At 47.0% G+C, this 17,923-nt stretch overlaps 6 protein-coding genes across 6 annotated transcripts; 3 read left to right on the top strand and 3 right to left on the bottom strand.

Annotated features, from left to right (window-relative positions):
• The first annotated feature begins 693 nt into the window (after positions 1 to 693).
• EV420DRAFT_138400 (glucooligosaccharide oxidase) lies at positions 694 to 2,966 on the top strand. Its single transcript, XM_060468988.1, has 8 exons — positions 694 to 1,154; positions 1,218 to 1,339; positions 1,399 to 1,609; positions 1,660 to 1,790; positions 1,846 to 2,367; positions 2,413 to 2,584; positions 2,644 to 2,730; positions 2,782 to 2,966. Exons 1-8 carry the CDS (start codon positions 1,007 to 1,009, stop codon positions 2,880 to 2,882), a joined length of 1,494 nt encoding a protein of 497 aa, XP_060333703.1. The 5' UTR covers positions 694 to 1,006; the 3' UTR covers positions 2,883 to 2,966.
• Positions 2,967 to 3,142: 176 nt separating this feature from the next.
• EV420DRAFT_1640262 (uncharacterized protein) lies at positions 3,143 to 3,992 on the top strand (the record flags this gene model as incomplete). The annotated part of the gene is made up of 5 exons (XM_060477083.1): positions 3,143 to 3,202; positions 3,261 to 3,316; positions 3,369 to 3,449; positions 3,497 to 3,860; positions 3,912 to 3,992. The coding sequence occupies 5 exons, from the start codon at positions 3,143 to 3,145 to the stop codon at positions 3,990 to 3,992; spliced, it is 642 nt and encodes a 213-aa protein (XP_060333702.1).
• Positions 3,993 to 4,104: 112 nt separating this feature from the next.
• Positions 4,105 to 5,554, bottom strand: EV420DRAFT_1665647 (uncharacterized protein; the record flags this gene model as incomplete). Its single annotated transcript, XM_060478976.1, has 6 exons — positions 4,105 to 4,729; positions 4,788 to 4,862; positions 4,922 to 5,101; positions 5,161 to 5,307; positions 5,360 to 5,434; positions 5,486 to 5,554. 6 exons carry the CDS (start codon positions 5,552 to 5,554, stop codon positions 4,325 to 4,327), a joined length of 951 nt encoding a protein of 316 aa, XP_060333701.1. The 3' UTR covers positions 4,105 to 4,324.
• Positions 5,555 to 8,902: 3,348 nt separating this feature from the next.
• EV420DRAFT_1640259 (uncharacterized protein) lies at positions 8,903 to 10,190 on the top strand (the record flags this gene model as incomplete). Its single annotated transcript, XM_060477082.1, has 6 exons — positions 8,903 to 9,072; positions 9,132 to 9,321; positions 9,381 to 9,578; positions 9,633 to 9,815; positions 9,871 to 10,077; positions 10,143 to 10,190. The coding sequence occupies 6 exons, from the start codon at positions 8,903 to 8,905 to the stop codon at positions 10,188 to 10,190; spliced, it is 996 nt and encodes a 331-aa protein (XP_060333700.1).
• Positions 10,191 to 10,205: 15 nt separating this feature from the next.
• On the bottom strand, positions 10,206 to 14,283 carry EV420DRAFT_138344 (ubiquitin activating enzyme). The gene is made up of 17 exons (XM_060468987.1): positions 14,110 to 14,283; positions 14,038 to 14,057; positions 13,926 to 13,991; positions 13,791 to 13,873; positions 13,596 to 13,742; positions 13,442 to 13,548; positions 13,305 to 13,395; positions 13,022 to 13,252; positions 12,232 to 12,967; positions 12,108 to 12,176; positions 11,863 to 12,059; positions 11,482 to 11,814; positions 11,236 to 11,434; positions 10,922 to 11,181; positions 10,605 to 10,871; positions 10,417 to 10,548; positions 10,206 to 10,365 (listed from the first exon to the last, which is right to left on the bottom strand). The coding sequence occupies exons 1-17, from the start codon at positions 14,184 to 14,186 to the stop codon at positions 10,339 to 10,341; spliced, it is 3,042 nt and encodes a 1,013-aa protein (XP_060333699.1). The 5' UTR covers positions 14,187 to 14,283; the 3' UTR covers positions 10,206 to 10,338.
• Positions 14,284 to 14,376: 93 nt separating this feature from the next.
• On the bottom strand, positions 14,377 to 16,940 carry EV420DRAFT_1528066 (mid region of cactin-domain-containing protein). The gene is made up of 10 exons (XM_060472489.1): positions 16,682 to 16,940; positions 16,078 to 16,636; positions 15,938 to 16,030; positions 15,648 to 15,881; positions 15,294 to 15,596; positions 14,943 to 15,238; positions 14,855 to 14,894; positions 14,635 to 14,804; positions 14,522 to 14,582; positions 14,377 to 14,466 (listed from the first exon to the last, which is right to left on the bottom strand). The coding sequence occupies exons 1-10, from the start codon at positions 16,903 to 16,905 to the stop codon at positions 14,452 to 14,454; spliced, it is 1,995 nt and encodes a 664-aa protein (XP_060333698.1). The 5' UTR covers positions 16,906 to 16,940; the 3' UTR covers positions 14,377 to 14,451.
• Positions 16,941 to 17,923: the final 983 nt, after the last annotated feature.

The raw sequence follows: 17,923 nt of genomic DNA, 5'->3' as shown, positions 1-17,923 counted from the left end.
TATGGTGTAGTACTTACTGTCGCGGTTTTTTGCTCTTACTGCGTTTCTTCTCCTTGCCATGACATATTTTACTCTTCCCCCTCTTTGTAACGTTCACATCTACCTAATCCACGCTTCCACGTCGCATCATATGCTTTTCTCGATGTACGTTTTCCCTCTTGTTACATACGTGGTGTCTTTTTGTCTCCGGATGCAAGACATTTTTACGCATACGACCGATGGTCTCTCGCATAAAACCCATAAAACATCTATTCTCCTTTCCCTCCCGAAGCTTCATCTGTTACCATTTCCCTTCTATCTGCCGCATCGTCGTAGGATACTTCCCCCCCTACATTCCTTCTTCCGTCTTTATCTCACCGTACATACCGTACGTACGTAGGTAAGTAAGTAGTTATGCCAATGTGTTTACGGGGTACAGTAGCATGTTGCTACCATCTCCCCATATAACAAATTGTGCGACGACTGATTTTAACGTTCTACGAAGAAACCGAAATCAGGGACGTTGGGTGGACTCGAAGCTACAAGTAGCGATGGGCCGAGGTATGGTCCAAAATCTATGAAGCGGACACTTCGACACACCTTCACTTTAAACGCCTTGAGAAAGTGGCACTGTGAAGTAACATATCTTAACATTTCGCATATAAGTAACGATGTGATAAACCCCCTTACTTCCGTGCGTAACCGTACTTAGTACTGGTCCACGTCAGCTTTCGTATCTATTTTCTTCAACCAATCTCCTCGATCGGAGAGCATTGTTCCTGGAAGTGGCTATGCACCAGGCACTAACTCACGGTCCCCCTTGCCGGTTTTGTTGAATCTCTTGACAGCGAACACATGCTGACGATGTTCCGTGGATTAAGTCTTCTGGCTCTAGAAGAAGAGAAGCTACGATATCTGTACACCTTGTCACCTGGACCAAGCACATGGGATGAGCTTTCTCTATTTAAACAAGTGGTAGGAGCGCCCGGGTAAAACTTACCTGCAACAGCGGCCTATATAAACCTCCATGGCCTATGCTGCTAGCTTGATTCTCGCTTTCTTTGCTACCTTGGTCCTCTGTCAGAGCGCTTCCAAGTTGGAACATGACTTGAATGATGCTGGTATCACTGCCGTCTTTCCTGGGAGTTCTGCATACGAGATAGCAAGCAAACCATGTAAGCATCTATATTCGCACGGTTCTTCTCTTCTATCCTTACGCTAACTGCTCATTTCGTAAGTCAACCTGAGATACGATTTCTCTCCTGCTGCTGTGGTATATCCCTCGACAGTTCACGAGGTTTCAACTGTAGTCCGTCTTGGATATTCTGAAAGACTTCGAGTTGTGGCCAGGGGTGGCGGGGTACTTTTTGTTGTAATCACAACTATGGCTATCAATCTGATCGCCGACCGCTTTTCCAGCATAGTTACATTGCCAATGGGCTTGGAGGCGAAAATGGCGCCCTCGTCATCGATATGAGCAATTTGACAGCCTTGCATTACGATGAGCATACAGGAATCGCCGCAATCGAATCTGGTGTAAGGCTGGGAGACGTAGCACTCGCTTTGAACGATGTAGGAAGAGGTCTTCCTCATGGAAGTTGTCCATATGTTGGAATTGGTGGACATGCTGGTTCGTTTCCATTAGTGTATGAATAATTAACGTTTGACGCCCTTGGATAGCTGGAGGTGGCTTCGGATTTGCGTCCCGCATGTGGGGTCTGATAATGGACACGATTGTGTCGATGACAGTTGTTTTGGCCAACGGAACTATCACCTCTGCATCAAATGATGTCAATCCAGACCTTTTCTGGGTATGTGACGGACTTAAGTATGGTACGTTACTCCACTGATATGCAATGATTCAAGGCTTTGCGAGGCGCCGCGAGCTCATTTGGTATCATCACTTCTATGAAAATGTTCACGTCACCAGCACCTTCGTACGCGCTCATCTTTAGTTATAATTGGCAAATGAAGTATGAGGGTGCCGCAGCCTCCCTCATCAAGTTTCAGGAATATGCTATGACTGACATCCCAGCTGAACTTGGTGCGGAAGTCGTTCTTACAAAAGGTGGTGAGGCGGGAAATGTCACTTTTGCGATCACTGGCGGGTTCTTTGGCGAATCTGAGGCAGCGCTGAATAGCACGTTGGCGCCATTCCTAGCAGTCATGCCGCCTCCGTCTAATATAAGATATACGGGTAATGGAACGTGGATCAGTGCGCTAGAGGATCTGGGTGGTGGTGTTCTTGACACGCATACCGCAGGCCCTGACGGAACCAACACATTCTATGCCAAATCATTGATGACTCCACAGGACGACCCGATGACTTACGAAGCATCTGAAGCCTTCATGAAATATTTAGCATACGCCGGGTATGCTTCTGATACAGTAAGGTTTATTCTAGTTGTACTATATTGTTTGATGTATTATTAGAGTTGGTTCATGCAAGCCGAGTTATATGGGGGCGGAAACTCAGCCATCAATGCGGTCCCCGTCGATTCAACGTCATTCGCGACACGAAGTGCACTGTTTACGATACAATTCTATGCAGCCACTTTCAACAATACGCCACCTTATCCTGATGATGGCTTCACTTTCTTGGATTGTAAGCCTCTCGTAATACGCGACTGCCCATATGGTCACTCCTGATTGACCTCTACATAGACCTCGTCAGTAACATCACGACCGCCATGCATCCTGGGTGGGATTATGGAGCATATGTCAATTATCCTGATGACCGTCTTAAAGATTGTGCGTGGATTAGACCCATATGATTCCTGCTCCTGATGTTCTAGAATGCAGGGCAGCACCTCTACTACAAATCTCACTACCCGAAGCTTGTCGCGATGAAAGACCAGTACGATTCTACAGGTGTATTCGTATTCCCTATAGGAATCGAGTGACTTATGTTAATGGATAGCCACCTGTGCGATACTTGAATGTTATAGCATCCCGAATATTACCAATGCGTCTTGGACTCTTATCGCCAACTTATCGTCATTAGAAATTAAGAGTTTGGATATTGAACTGGCAATTACCAATTAGAAAGCGGTGAATGCCATAACAGGAAATGCGAACAAGAGAAGATTTCATTTGTCACGTCACGGCAATTTTCCTTCTTTCGTTTCTTGTCTTTGCTCCTTTACGGTCGCCTGTTTATGCGATGGCTGCTTTCTTCACTGCGATTTTCTCCTGTTGCTGGCGGAAACGCTCGAAAGGTCATGTATGTTTACTACAATCATCAACCTCGTTGTCAAAGGCTGAGGCTAATACGTACCCAGATCGTACCCAACGACGAAGAAGCCCGTCTCATACTTCCGTCTACCGACCCCTTATCGTGAGCACAAACTTGAATGCTTTTATCCTTCGTTTTTGACGGCGTCTTGCAGACCAACAATTCCCAGCGTCATCGTTATAGATCACCAAAAATTGCAGGATAGGCTTGGAACCATTGTACGTTCAAAGGAGGGGTAAGTCTCTGTTTGTATGCAGAGATACTATACTTATGACTGTGTAGTAAAATGGTAAACGTAAACTCTCAAATCCCTTTCAACCTTCACAATCAACCTTTGCCACAATCCTCATTGTCGCGTTCCAACTCCCACTACAGGATACCTGCCCTGACAATGTCTTCGTCACGGAATTATTCTCATAGCCAGAGCCATAGTGGCTCACGTACATCATCTCCTTCCGGTCGTCGCACATCTTCAATTGAAAGGATGGACGAGTACAGGCGAACTCCCATACTCAACGTACGGCTGATCAAGGACTACGGAGCTACTGCTACAACGAGTAGAGGGAGGAAGGGACGGCATGCCCCGGATACCTCAGGGGTGGGTGTAGATGGACTGCAGGTTGGAAGTGACACAATAGGACCGGAGGTTGGTGTTTCTGACTATCTATAAATGACAGCTGATTGAGTATTTTGACAGTCGCCTGACTCCAGTCAGGGTGAGCCCAGCACCTTCACGATACCGGATATCGGTGCACTCGTGTTAAGTTGGGATGATTGACACTCGCTTAAGGATTGATTTATTGCTTTGTTCTGCTTTCGGTTATTCTATACCATCACATCGAGGATTAATTTTATTGGTAGAGGCCTACAGTAAGTTTTATTTAATCGTTGACACTTATAGAACAGATCCATATCGTTATCAGCACATACATTATGTATACAAGACATTCATCACAAATGAATATAGTGAACCTTTCGTGGTCTATCCGCTGTACTCCACCTTGGATGCCGTCAAAAATGACATCCTTTACCAATAGCCAATAGATGTACATATTAGATTGTAAACTTCGGCTCGGAGCTACCTCGGCCATTTGTACCAAAAGAAAGCATTTACGGATATCCCATGGGACGCTTTAGAGCGTCAGAAGTCGACCAGCGAGCTATCGCATCATCCAAACGATGCTTCATGCCTTCCACGTCCATGTTTTCCCGACGCTCGGATCTCCCGTTCGTTGCCAGTTGGCCATCGAGGGCCCCGAGCCAAAGGTTCACCAGGAGATAGGATAATGGTGACTTGAAAGGTGAGTCCGATGAGATGCAGGGCTGGAGACTCGTGAGGATATGCAACGAGATCGTCATCCCGATGAGGCCAGCAAGCATGATCCCAATGGGACTGTACAGATGCCAGAAAAAGTCGACCAAAGCCACAGAAAAAAAGGCAATGGAGATATAGATGAACATAGCTCCCAAACCGACAATGGACGGAAAATGATACCGTGCAAGGGCTTGAAAGCGCTGAATAATCATGACAGTAAGATTTTGCGGAATATTATTGGTTGTACAAAATACTCACATACTGATGTATTCTGCAAGCGTGAGCCAAAGTTTTAATGTCATCGGAGGCTTCGGAGCGAGGAAGAAGGTCGACCTATAAAGGATGTTACCTCTGGTTGGTAGAGCGGGTAAAAGGTATGGATTTTCACTTACATCATATCCGTCCATCCACTGCTTGCAGTGCAAAGAGAACACTGCAGTCATTACGCTGATTACCAAAGAGATCGAAAGAAAAGCGTTGATGCGTATTGCATATGCGGGTGGGCCAGGCTCGGACAGGAAAGGATAGGTCTCTGCAATCAAAGGTAAAATAATTGCGGAGAATATCCCAGCCTGTAAGGTAAAATCGAATGGTGAGACAGATTCAAGGTCTATCTAAAGACTGAGCATACAAAGAGAAGCTGTAGGTCCAACCGTCTGTGCCAGAGTTCGAAGCGCGTTTTATCATATAGATGAGCTGTCCTCGCGTAAAGTTTTAGACGATCGGGACATAAGAAAACATCCTGATCTGTTGAATCACAGCTTTCTACACTTTGACGCTGATTGGAATTTCAGAAAGCATGTATTTGTGTAGGAGGCGACATTACTTACCGGAAAATCTGGCCCTGGCTGGGGTTGTGAAGGCAACGCCACGTCCGGAGAATTAACAGCTACATCTAAAGGGCTCTATCGGGAACTCAATTTTTTTGTTAGTACCTGATAGCAAACAAAGCACACCGTTTTATTCTCAATCGCAGGTGGACGAGGCGAGGAGGACACGTTCTGCGTGCAGCGTTGAAAGATCATTGTGACAGCTACTAGAGTTGTATGGCGACTTACGCGTGCCGAAGGGTATGTCTGTCATTTACGTGCCGGTACTGCCTTCTGATGCATTTAGACATGATGTACAGTTATTTACCGGTCAATGAAACAGCAAAATTGAATATTCGCTGTAAGTTCCAATTGGTTTGGAATTATGGCTATATTTGAATGTAGAAATATGTAATGCTATGCAACAACAAGATACAGTAAAGAAAGGATGCTCGAAGGTGCAGGTACAAGTCCGTTTTCGCAGCATTATTGTGGCGTGGGTATTCTGGACCATTTTGAGTCATTGAAACGGTCCGGCCCGCGTACCCAGGCATCATTGGTCAGCTACTCGGAGTCGCTCTGATCGCTATCAGATCCCCCTTCTCCGTCGTCGTTGTCATCCTCCACTGCCGTAGCTGCTGGCTTGGGTATAGGACCAGCTAGTGGGCCCCTCACAGGTCTCTTTAATGTGAACTTTTCCCCCCTGGACCTTGCCTCTGCCTTCTGCTCCTGCCATCTCTTCAATGCTGTCTGGTAAAGTGCTGTTTTCGTCTTGTTTGCTTGCTTTCTCTTTTCATCCTGCTTTTTCCAGACCTCTAGAGCTTCAGATCTAGCTTCCCTAGCAGCTTTACGAGCTCGCTTCTCTTGCTCCGCCACCCTCTGCCTCTCTTCATGGTCGCAAACAAGCTCATAGAACACGTCACTTGACAACAACCGTGGCAGTCCATCCCCCACTAGCATTCCAGATTTCTTCGCCTGTTGCTTCTTCTTATCGTAATTTGCCAGATGGGTCCTCAGCACTTTGCAGTACATCTCATTTAGCACGTTAGCTGCCTGCATGGACACCAGGCGCTGTCGCAATGCCTCTGCTTCAGCCTGGACCTCTCGTAGTGAAGCCAGGAGCTCTAGCTCTGTCGCGGTTTGTGGATGAACACCATCAAGACAGTGTGACGTTGCGATAAGAGAACGAGCTCGGAGATCGAGTGGCGAGTTTGGGGGTGGAATGTCATTGGAGATGAGGTATGCAAGTGACGTTTCGTTTAGCTCTTTCAATGTCTCATCGAAGGAAGCCGGCAGAGATTCTTGAGTTGTATCATGATCGATGGCACCAGTGGGTTCTTCAGCCTCTTCAACGCTTTCCTTGATGCTTAATTTTTGCAGCAGCTTCGCAACAGTGCGTACCGGTGTGGCAGGTGGAACTGGGAGGTGACTTTCGCAAGACGTGGTTCGGCTCGGAGCAAAGGACTCTTCAGGAAGAATGTTCGGGTTGAATGGACATACGCCTGTCTTTCTGAATGCCGCCTTGATATTCACGGGTGTGAGAGCACGGAGGTGAGCTTTTCCGTAAACTGTCAGAAAGTTCCTCTTATCAACCTTCTCCCCTCTCTCCCTTTCCCAGGTATCCCTTTCGTCACTCCAGTATAGCTTCAGTGGACTGAATATGACCACATCGAGCCCTTGGTATACGTGCGTCGTGTGAGATGGGTAGCAAAGGACACGGATATTGTGAGTGCGTGCATATTGCAGAAACCCCCTGGTGTAATGACTATTGTGTCCATCAACTAGTAAGAGGCGGCGACGGCCATTTGCTTTCCTCGACGTTTGGCGATCAAAATCCTTGATCCATTCGACGCCAATTTCTCTGTCGGTCCAGCCTTTTTTAGAGTAGCCCAGACTATCAATGCTATTAATATATGTAGGAGGAACATGTATTCATTTGTACTCACGATGCGTTGGCGGGATTGTCCTGCTGCCATTTGACTTGGTATGCCTGTCCCTTGAAGATTACAGCCGGTGCGGTCGAAGTGCCATCAGCACAAATAGTTACAAGAACGGTGGTGTTCTCGCGACTACCATCACGCTGCTGATATTGACGTCCGCCTTTCTGTCCACCAATCACCCTCTCTCTCTGTCCGCCTGATGGCTGAATGCCAATCTCGTCAACTGCATATATGCAGTCCTCGTCAACACCTTTCAACACCTCTCCCAGCAATTCAAACCATGCATCATTGTTTGTATGGTTCACGGCACGGCCCCGTTTATTTTCGAGTGGCGTTGACCATGCCGTCTTCAAGCGGTCGGAATGCTTCTCTACAAAGCGTTGTGTGAACTGTTTTCCAACACCGGGAAATTCAGGACCAAGTCGTGCTTGTAATACTTCATTGATGTGTTCCTTTAGACGTCGGTGGCTGAGAGGGAAGCCTTCGGAGGCTACAGCCAGAACAAAATCAACAATATTGTTGGCCTCGGCAGGGAAAAGATGGCTCTTCATTGCGTTTGATTGTGCCTTCGTTTTGCCACCATTGGCTAGGCGGATAAGAGTGCTATAAGAAAGTGAGATCTCCTTTCCAGTCTCCCTCTGATATACAGCCTCGAAATCTTTGCAGATTTTTCTTGCACCTTTCCGAGGAGCACCGGGTAATTTGGCAAGCTCGTTCTTGTAAGCAATGACTGCCTTTTCCATTAGCTGGTCATGGCATTTGCGAGCAATCTGGCACTTTTTTGAGTTTGATTTAGCACGTCCAGGCATAGTAAAAAATTGAGCAAGAGGAAAAATAAAATTCGGAGGCAACGGGGAAATAATAGGCACATTGGACTGTCAGACTGTCCATCAAAGGCAATGGCTTGACAGAACTGCACTTTTATTTATGCCCTAGACTCCTCAGATAATGGCTGTCTGGTCTCAAACTTGTCATACAGGTTCTTCAGAAGGTCATCAACATTGTTGAGGCCTTTGTGGGTGATTACAATGAGATGGAGGACACACGTTGCTGGGACAGATTTTGAGTTCGTGAGAAAATAGATATTTTTAGAACAGAAGCCTCAATTTCTCGGAATATTATTCGCATCACATATAAAGAATCACTGCAGAACATGAAGATACAATACACATTAGCAATGTAATACAAGTTGACGATGAAGGATGAACAGAGGGAGAGCAAGAGGCTAAATGTTTCATTGAACCATGGTGTTGCAATGACCGGTAAATAACTGTAAGTATATAATCTTCAAGTACTCTCACGATGAAAATCCGCAGTGGAAAAGGAAAACTAGATATTCCCGCAAATTGCCGAGCCATGTTGAACTTTGGTTTCTGAATGTCAGATGACAGCAACTCCAACGGCTTGTCCTACTAGTAGGCTACTCCTGCTGTCATGCACTTTGCCAGCCCCCAGCTCCGGGATCGTATACCATCCGGGACGTGGTTATTCTGGTTCCATCGAGTTCTTCAGAAGCTAATGTCTCCATGTGACCTTCGATAAGGAAGACCTAGAGTAGCTTCACAGTATCGTCTTGATGCATTTAAAGCCCCCTGAGTTCTCTCGTCCATAGTCCACCGTCGAGATGTCTACCGCCTCCTGGAGTCTCAATCAGATCTATCGACATTATCGAACGCAATATCTGTTGCAATTTTTGCTTTTCTGCTTTTCAGCTGTTGCTGTCCTCGGTGCTTATCGAAGTAATCCGATTCATGTAACTGTCTTTGGAATTTTGGCTGCTATGATGGGTTTAATGTAAGTTAGGCTGATTGCATCCAGCATCGGCGGATGAAAGATATTCTGATTCTACGTAGTACAATAGTTCAAGGTAGAGGTGCTACGAAGGACCTACCTATTCAATCCAGGGACGTAGAGGAAGCTGATTTGGGCGATTGCGCTATGCCTAATCTCCCAGGACAAGTACTAAGGGTAGTGGACAGCACAGGCCGACAAGTCGCAGTGATCGATCCTGTTCAAATTGTTTCCATGCAAATGAACCAACGGGTAAGTGATTGATATGATCTTCCATCCCACCGTACCCTGACAACGTTAACGTACTAAAGCGTCCTTCGAGCGGTCGCTACGTTTCTAATTCAGACAACGACGAAAGTTCGGAGGGCGGCCAACCATTATACGAATGCGATGTCTGCGGAACCCAAGAGTACACCATTCAGAACTTTCGTAGCCACTGTTGCCGAAAGGGCCATGCATACTGTGGCAAGTGTACCAGATCCTTCGTTGACGAAGAAGCACGGTTACAAGTACGTGGAACATTTGCAATAGAAAATCGATTCACTTACTCAATGAATAATTAGCATGTCCAGAACGCCAAGGTACATCGCGATGATTCTGGTTACGGCAACGAGTCCTACGAATGCGACGTATGCGATGCCGAGTTTTCATCCCTTAAGCTGTTCCGCGATCACTGTCGTCGAAAAGGCCATGGATTTTGTGCTGATTGTAAGAGAGCATTCATTGACAAAGATGCTCTCGACCAAGTAAGTATTTTTTCTTGTTTATATATTTTTCTTTCATTTGCTGATACCCATGAAGCACTTAGCGAATGCAGCGGTGCATGCCGACGATGCTGACACGTCCACTGATAGTTCTTCGGATGAAGATTTTGAGATTCAGTGTAATGCGTGCGGGACCGATCGTCTATTCTCTTCATTGGGCTTTCGCGATCATTGTCGGGCTTTGCGACATAAGCTCTGTGAGAAGTGCAACGAATCATTCGGTGACTCTCAAGCCTTAGCACAGGTACGAAATGCAAACGCTTTGCCTAAGACACGATGGTCTCCTAATACTACTGACGTCCTTTATAGCATCTCCGCGATGCCGCGGCCCATCGAAAGGCGAGAAAGTCTCGATAAGGGGCGTACGCTGCGTTATTCCTTGTTCTTGAGGTTGGACATCACTCATATCGAGTAGATGGTCAACATAAAATTATTCTACGTAGCTCGACAGAAGGCTTCAGTATTACAACAAACTATTACACGTTTCTTTCTTCACGACGTAAACTTAGATACGAACAACGATGAACGGTACCTGTTACAGTGGATGAGCTACACTGCAGTCATCTTAGCAAAGCAAACATACCTCGACATCTTCCCCTTCTTCATCCATGACAAGCACTTCTACAAGCAAATGTTTGACATGATGAGGGATCGGCTTTTTGCTGACAGTTTCCACGAGCTTGCTGAATTTCATTTCAAGCCGCTCCTTGCTTTGCTGTTCGTACATATCCAAGTCAATGCAGGTGAACTGGATGCAATCAAAAGACAAACCTTCGGCTTCAACATGAAAGAGCTCCACAACATGCTCACGCCTTGACTGACCATACCGACGTCGAGTTTATGCGTCTCGTTGAACCACGCCACGATCTCTTGCAGTGTAGGATCATTCTTGAATTCGAACCTGTCCCAAAGCGTCCATTCTGTAGAGCCGTACTTGTTCTTCGCCGCAGCAATTGGTTCCGAGAAACCGAAGAATGGCAACGCAAGGTTAACGAAGCCGTTCTTGTAATCTTCTAATTTATTCTTCCCATCGATAATCTTCCGAACACTGATAAGGAAAGGGACAACACGCTATTATAAGAACGTACCTTATACAACTCGAGACACACCAGGCCCGTGACGAGAGCCGTGGTTGTCGCAATGGCTGGTATGATCTTACCAGCAATTTGTTTGGTTGTGTGGCGATCGGCTGGGCTTATGCTGTAATTCGTCGCACGCAAATTCGACGCAGCAGTGATAAAATCGATGTGGTGGTTGGTGTCATCATCCTTCTCGAATTCAACAGGATTCAATCGGTATCCAGCAAGAGAAGATGGTGCAGGGAGCTTGGTTATGAAGTCGCCATCGTCTGAAGGCAGTATTGATGAGCTTCTATCGAGCAAGAGCAAATAGATAGACTCACCTCCGTCATCTTCACCGCCACTTTGTGGAACGGGATCATTGTCATTGATCTGAACCTTCACGCCACTACGTGGTGTGAATTCCGGTACAATTACAGAGTCAGCGACTTTACGATAGACGGCCTCGTCGGTCTCTCCGCGCAACCCATAATTGAAGGCGTGAAGGTTGGCGGCGGCTATGATAAATTGAAGATGAAGCGGCTGTACAACATTAAGTAACGTCCGTTAAAATGCTGAGTCGTACTCACGTCACTAGAGTTGAAGGTGAGCGGATCAGGAGCACGCTTGGGGCCGCTCCAAAACGGTTGGCCGGTGCTGGTAGTTGCATCTTTGGGCAAGCTGAACAACAATTGCCGGATGTCATTGTTATATTTCTCTTCGAACTGGAGTCTTGCCCAGACGATGCACTCCTCAAACGTTAGGGGTTTGTCAGTAACAAGATAAGAGACCAGCTGTTCAATTTGCTCCTTATGCTGCCCGGAGTATTTGAGCGTGCTTTCAAGATAGTTGGGCTCGGAGAGGTAAGCATTGACAGCCTGCGCAGGCTTGACAAAGAGGACGTCAAATTGTTGTCGACTCCACTGTGCTACTGTTAGCATCAAAAGAAGCGCATCGGTGATTACGCGTACCTCAATGGTGTGCTGTATGGCGTTCGGGAAGTTCTTGACTGTACAAGAGGGCGTTTCCTTCTCCGGTGGGTCCTGAGAAGACGCGTAGGACTCAGTCAGATGAGGAATGACAACTTGGGTGTTTCCCTTCGTTCCCAGAGTACCGGATTCAAGCAACGGCTTCTCATAGAACACACATCGCTGATCCATGTACAACCCTTGAAAATAACATCAGCCAAGCATTAGACAATAGAGATCTGACTGACGAGCTTTCACATTATCGAGTGCATTGGTGACACCATCGATAGAGCTGAAGAACTCGTCACCATAAATATCTACAGATCAATGAGCATCCTTTTACTGTAAATGAGGTAAAAAGGGAGGTCTGACTTTCCGACGCTGGGCCTACGGCCTCTTGGCTGGTGACGATTACACCCTTCAAATCAGGGTTCATATCAGCAACCGCAGCCGCTGCCACTTCAGCCTTGAATTTGCCGATGTCTTTCGGCCTGAACAAGAACTGTCGATTCAAGTTGCTCTTCTCAATGGTATCGAGGTCAGTCACTCGAATAGCACCCTCGGGACCGGTGGCCAACCCCATCATACTCCAGTTCTTCAGCATTTCACAGCCAATAGCACCAGACCCTACAAGGAATTGACGATGGTTGGAAATTTTGTGTTGGAAGGTCTTCCCGAAAACAGCGATTTGACCATCGTATCGTGACCCAATAGGTTGGCAATCCTCCTCAGAAGGAATCACGGAAGGCAGGGACTCAAGAGAATCGAAGTACAGGTGTTGAACCATGGGATGGAACTTGGCCGAACATGCCTTGAGTACTTCCTGGGCCACAAAGCCACCGATGACTGCTACCATGGGTGACAAGTCGCCAGTAGCTTGATAAGACAGCTCGGTTATAACCTTCTCGTCGATGTCTGGATTGAGTTTCTTAGCAAGACTAAGGACCTCTTGAGCATCGGCAGGATTCCTAGGACGAGGGAGTCGTTGATGGGTGTTTAGGAATTCAGATAGAGCTTGGAATCCAGCGTGGAGAGTCGCTGGTCTATCAAACTTGGCAAAATCCGTCATGAAGAATTCCGGCGACTGCAGGGACTCCCGAAGGGATTTCTAAACGGCATCGATGAGTTGATATCACGAGAAGTAGACGATGAAGGCACGAACAAATACGATGATTTTGGGCATCTTGACTTGAGTGAAGATACCGCCGGTCTTGTAAGGTCCAAGATTGGAGGTATCACCGATAGTGAACGTGTATGGTCCCTTCACAGAAATTTTACGGGGTTCACAGCCGTTAAGTTCCGTCATTCCTTGGACTTCGGTGAACGTAACAAAGTCGCCATCCTCAAGGCCATGCCGAGTCTCATCCAAGCAGGTGACAAGACCTTCACTATCCTATAGCCCAATCAATGTCTGCCTTTTACTTAGCCGATGACTAATTACGCACCTGGTCGACAGACACGATCATACCGCTCAGCGGTTGTTCGCCTGTAGGATCTACGCACGTAAACTTGTTTCCAAAGTCGTTGAATACAGAACTATGTAGAGTAAGGACGGAAAAATTCCAGAGAGATAGTGACGCACCCGAACAGCCCGCGTATTTCAGCAGATATGAAGGAGATGCCGTTCTTGTGTGTCCAATCGTTGATTTCAAGCTGTTTGGCGAGTGGGACTCCACATAAGACGACGACCTGACAGATTTGAGAATTTACAAAGGATATAAAGCTGACTAGCGCACCTGGAAGCCCTGGATGAGGTCTGTAGTGATTGCCTGACCCGCCTTTCCACCCAAGTTTCGCACGGGGACATACGCATTCAGCTCAGCCAATCGAGGAGCTGTTGCTTCTGCGCGGGACTTGCCAATATCTTCTTGTCTCAAGAAGAACTTGAATGACTGTCAGCATGGAAAAAGGCGTGAAAAGCGTGAACATACTTGGGAGCTCAAATCCTGTATGGTTACGGGCTCTGGGTCATAGATAGTGACAGATTTCACACCAGCTAGGACGACATCCTTGGCTGAAAATGGACTCAATCTCAAGAAAAGGGTCAGATCAGAGGAAAACGCGACCTATCTCGACACCTAGACCCCGGACGCCGACGATGAGGACGTTTGATGCCGCCATCTTCTTCATTGCTGGAGATCGTTTAGCACAAATTACCTCAAATTGGGTTAAATTCACCTTCGTGGCCTAGCACATATCTAGATAGCGCTCAGTTCAACGTCCAAAACAGCAGAAATGAGAGATGCATACAGCTGACGCGAGTACAGGCCTTCGTCGATGGCAGCCTCATCGACATCCATCTTGGCTGCCAGATTAGAATTATCCATGATGTAGGATGCTGTATCGTTGTACAATTGAAAGATTCGTTCAGATGAATGTGGCGGAGATGAGAAAGACAGCTATATGAGGGAGTGTCGCCGAGGTAGCTTACATTGACATCACAGCCACCGATGATAGATCGCTATCACGTGGCCGAAATTCCTTAGATTTCTGTAAGGTTCGGGCGACGACCCCGGCGCGACGGTAGAATGAAGAGGCCACTATTAAATAACCGCAGACATGTTATACAAAGATTGCTATATACCCTTCGTACTACTTGCGGTAGAACTATCAAGCAACATAGTAAGCTTCGACGGAAGTCAGAATAACATTGTATCCTTACATTGCGCCTGTAGTTGAACCACAATGATAGACAGCCCCGGTCAAAGCTACTTCGGAAACCACTGTAAGGTTGTTAGTGCTGAATACAAAGCACGCCCGGCGATATTGGCTTACCGTTTGTGGGAAAATTCCCATTCCCTGTTAACGATTCTGAAAGCAATGTCTTCGTATGGCGGACCGGCAGTGAAATGCAGCAAAACTGTATCTTCATTTCCAGGTTCCTTGACAATCTTATACGTCGGCGCTTTCGATTTGTCAATGAGGTCAGGATAGAAGATGTTGAACTAAAGGGACAATGTTCATGCAAGCTAAGAAAGACAGGACGGCAGCATACCTTGTAGCCTTGGACAACTTTTGGAGGTGGATTATCCGTGCTATTACGAGTGTCAGTATATCAGACAACTACGCAAAAGTCCACGTACTCATAGTGAGTCTGATTGTACTTGTTCCACTCGTAGCCGGTATGGACCCGATTGAAATACCTGGGTTTGCGCGGGCGATACTTGTCTTCCCAGTTATAGCTGGTCGGATTGGTAATGTTCTCTTCAAGATTAAACAACTCTTCCTCTTCATCGAGCTCCCGCTCTGCCTCCGCCCTGTACAACGCTTCCGAAGCGAGATCAGCACCGCTGGGTGCTTCCTCATCCTGAGTTTCGACCCTCTGCTGGACGGCTTTGGCAACGAATCTCGAAGCTGCAACAGCCCTGCGCTGTTCAAACTACACGACACAGTGAGCATACTCAAGCGGTAGCATTGACGGCGTATTGACTTACCAGAACTCGACGATCTTCTTGCTCTGTTAGGATATCAATTTGTCGGTCTTCAACTGACAGTTTTGTGATGTCAATCAATGGTGGACTCATTGCCCGGTCATATTCCTCTATATCACGGACATCATCGTCAGAAACCGGGACATCTGCTTCGACATCTTTAGGGATCCAAGGTTTAGAAGAAGCTGATTTCGCTACGCCAGCAAGAAGTTCTTCTTGAGCTTGAAGAGCTTCATCACGCTGGCGCTTGCGAAGCTGTTCAAGACGGTTACGAACGACCACTTCATGGAAACTTTTCAGCTTTGCCTATATATAATTTAGTAATAGCGAATAATAAGTACTACAAACACACTCCACCTTTGCCTTCCAAACGAGAAGCCTACGCAGCAAATTTTCCCAGTAATCGTTGTCGACTGTTTCGCCGCTCGTTAACTTGTCTTGAATTTGCCGTTGGAGAGAACTGAGTTCGTCATAAGATTTTCCGGACAGCAATGCGGTGATGTCAGTCTCAACAGCGGCGGCAGCCTCGATACCCATTCGGTCGTTGGCTTTGATCCTTTCTAACTGATCCTTACAGACAACCATCATGTTCTAAATTCAAGTGCACATCAACATACAGTCTGGGAACGGAAAATGTGAATACTCACAGTCCAGAACTCAATGTTAACGGGGACTTGCTCTAACGTCAAGTATCGTTCGATGTCATCATGCAACTCCTCCACTTGTTCATTGGTAAGGTTCTAGATAAAGGTAAGGGCAACGCTAAGTCAATATATGCATTACTTACATCAAAAATATTATATGGTTCATCCAAGTCAATCTCCAAACCAGCATCCTCTTCGCCACCGTCGTCCTCTTCAGCAGGTGGATTGACATACTTCAAGTTCAGAGCGAGAAAGTCGATGGCCTTGGCACGCTTCTCTTGAACCCTGATGGTAGCCCGCTTTCTCTCCTGCTCCAGCCTGAAATCACCCTCCTTCGACAACCATTCCGACATCTGAGCAGATTCTTGAAGACGTTGCATACGAAGTTCCTCTTCCTCCCTGAGACGCTGGTCAGCCTCACGTTCAGCTCTTCTCCTGTTCAGACGTTCCAGCTCTTCTTTGGCTTCCTGACGGCGGATGGCATCACGGCGCTGTGACTCGGCGTACGTCAAGCCCGCCTTTTTATCCCTTTCGTTCTTCTTATGCCATCGGAACTGTTGCCCTAAGTTGACGTCGTGGAAAGGGTTATCGGTTGCACTGTAAACGCTGAGCTCAGCGACTTGACGAGCTTCCTCCTCCTCTTTGATGCGCTTCTTCTCGGCCTTCCTGGCCTTACGCTCCTCTGACTTGTCCCGTTTACGCCTGCAGAACGTAAGTAGAGAAGGCAAAGATATGGGTGGGGCTTACTTTTTTCTGCGCTCCCTGCTGTCATCTCTATCCCGACGCCGATACGAATCGTCCCTCTCTCTACTCCGGCTCCGGCTGCGACGACGTTTATGACGTTCATCTCGTTCGTCGTGATCGTCTGTTCTCGCAGATTTTCTGTCACGATTAGAACGCTCTGTTTCCCTATCACGTTCATCGTACCTTCGAATGGGAGAGAGCGAGCGCGCGGAGGAATGTCTTCCCATTGTTGATTCTCGGCGGTCGTGTATGAAGAGCAGACCGCGGGATAGTGGCTGTGTTGCCTGTTCAATCCATTTGGGACTTGAAGCCCCCTATCGCCGTCCTTTCGGCCTTCACATTGGCACACGCTCTCTCAAGTACTTGCCCTTCAACACACTTCACTCGATTGGATTATACCGCACGCATTCCATATCATGTAATCTTCACCAACCGAGCTCCCATTTGTCTTCAGTGCGGAGCCATCAAGCAAAATTTCAACTTACAGCTCTACCGGGCAAAGACATCCTTCTCTTAGCGCACAGGGACGAATCCACTCAAGGTACTAGTCCTCACGGTTCATCGATAATCGATGGTCTCCAAAGCGCCGATATTTGTCCTTCATTGACGGTCTTTTTCGATGTGAAAATAGCTTCTTAGAACACTCCGGACATGGCTCGAGTAGAATCCTCGGCTCAGTTCTATCGCACAAGTACTTACATGAAATTCGAAACTGCCTGGGCTATGCTTTCTCATCGATTCTGAGGCCTAGAAATTACTCAACAAAGTCGTGACCAACATGCGGGACCGTTCAAGTTGTCAACGCCATCCGACGGGTGCCTGCACATCTTTCGATTGGCAGTTAGGTGATGACATCACGGAGAGACAAAACCACTGAGGAACGGAAGTCAAGTGCGGGTATGTTGTGAAAATTATCATCACCGCCACACTGACCGTTCATTCACGTCTCGGAGTAGTCTCGGAGACCAAATCTTACGACTCCAGTTTCTTGCCGACGTGTTTTCCTCTGCATTTGAATGGCTTTTTAGCAAATTATTACCGCACTGCCTATTTAGCGTCTTCTCTCGGACGTTGTACTAGACCGTTTACTGAGCGACCTCGACTTTTGAGTGGATCATGATGGAACTTGCCGTATGATTCGGAGTATAAGCGTATTACTGGACGCGTCAAAAGCTGACAGATTTTGATCCAGGTTCCGGTGCTAAACTTGAACTACTTATGGCCGCTTTGCCCTCGATTCTCGAT

This window comes from Desarmillaria tabescens (genome assembly GCF_030435595.1).
Source record: "Desarmillaria tabescens strain CCBAS 213 chromosome Unknown EV420scaffold_10, whole genome shotgun sequence".
Taxonomy (NCBI): Eukaryota; Fungi; Basidiomycota; class Agaricomycetes; order Agaricales; family Physalacriaceae; genus Desarmillaria; species Desarmillaria tabescens.
This window is presented reverse-complemented; position numbering and strand designations above follow the sequence as displayed.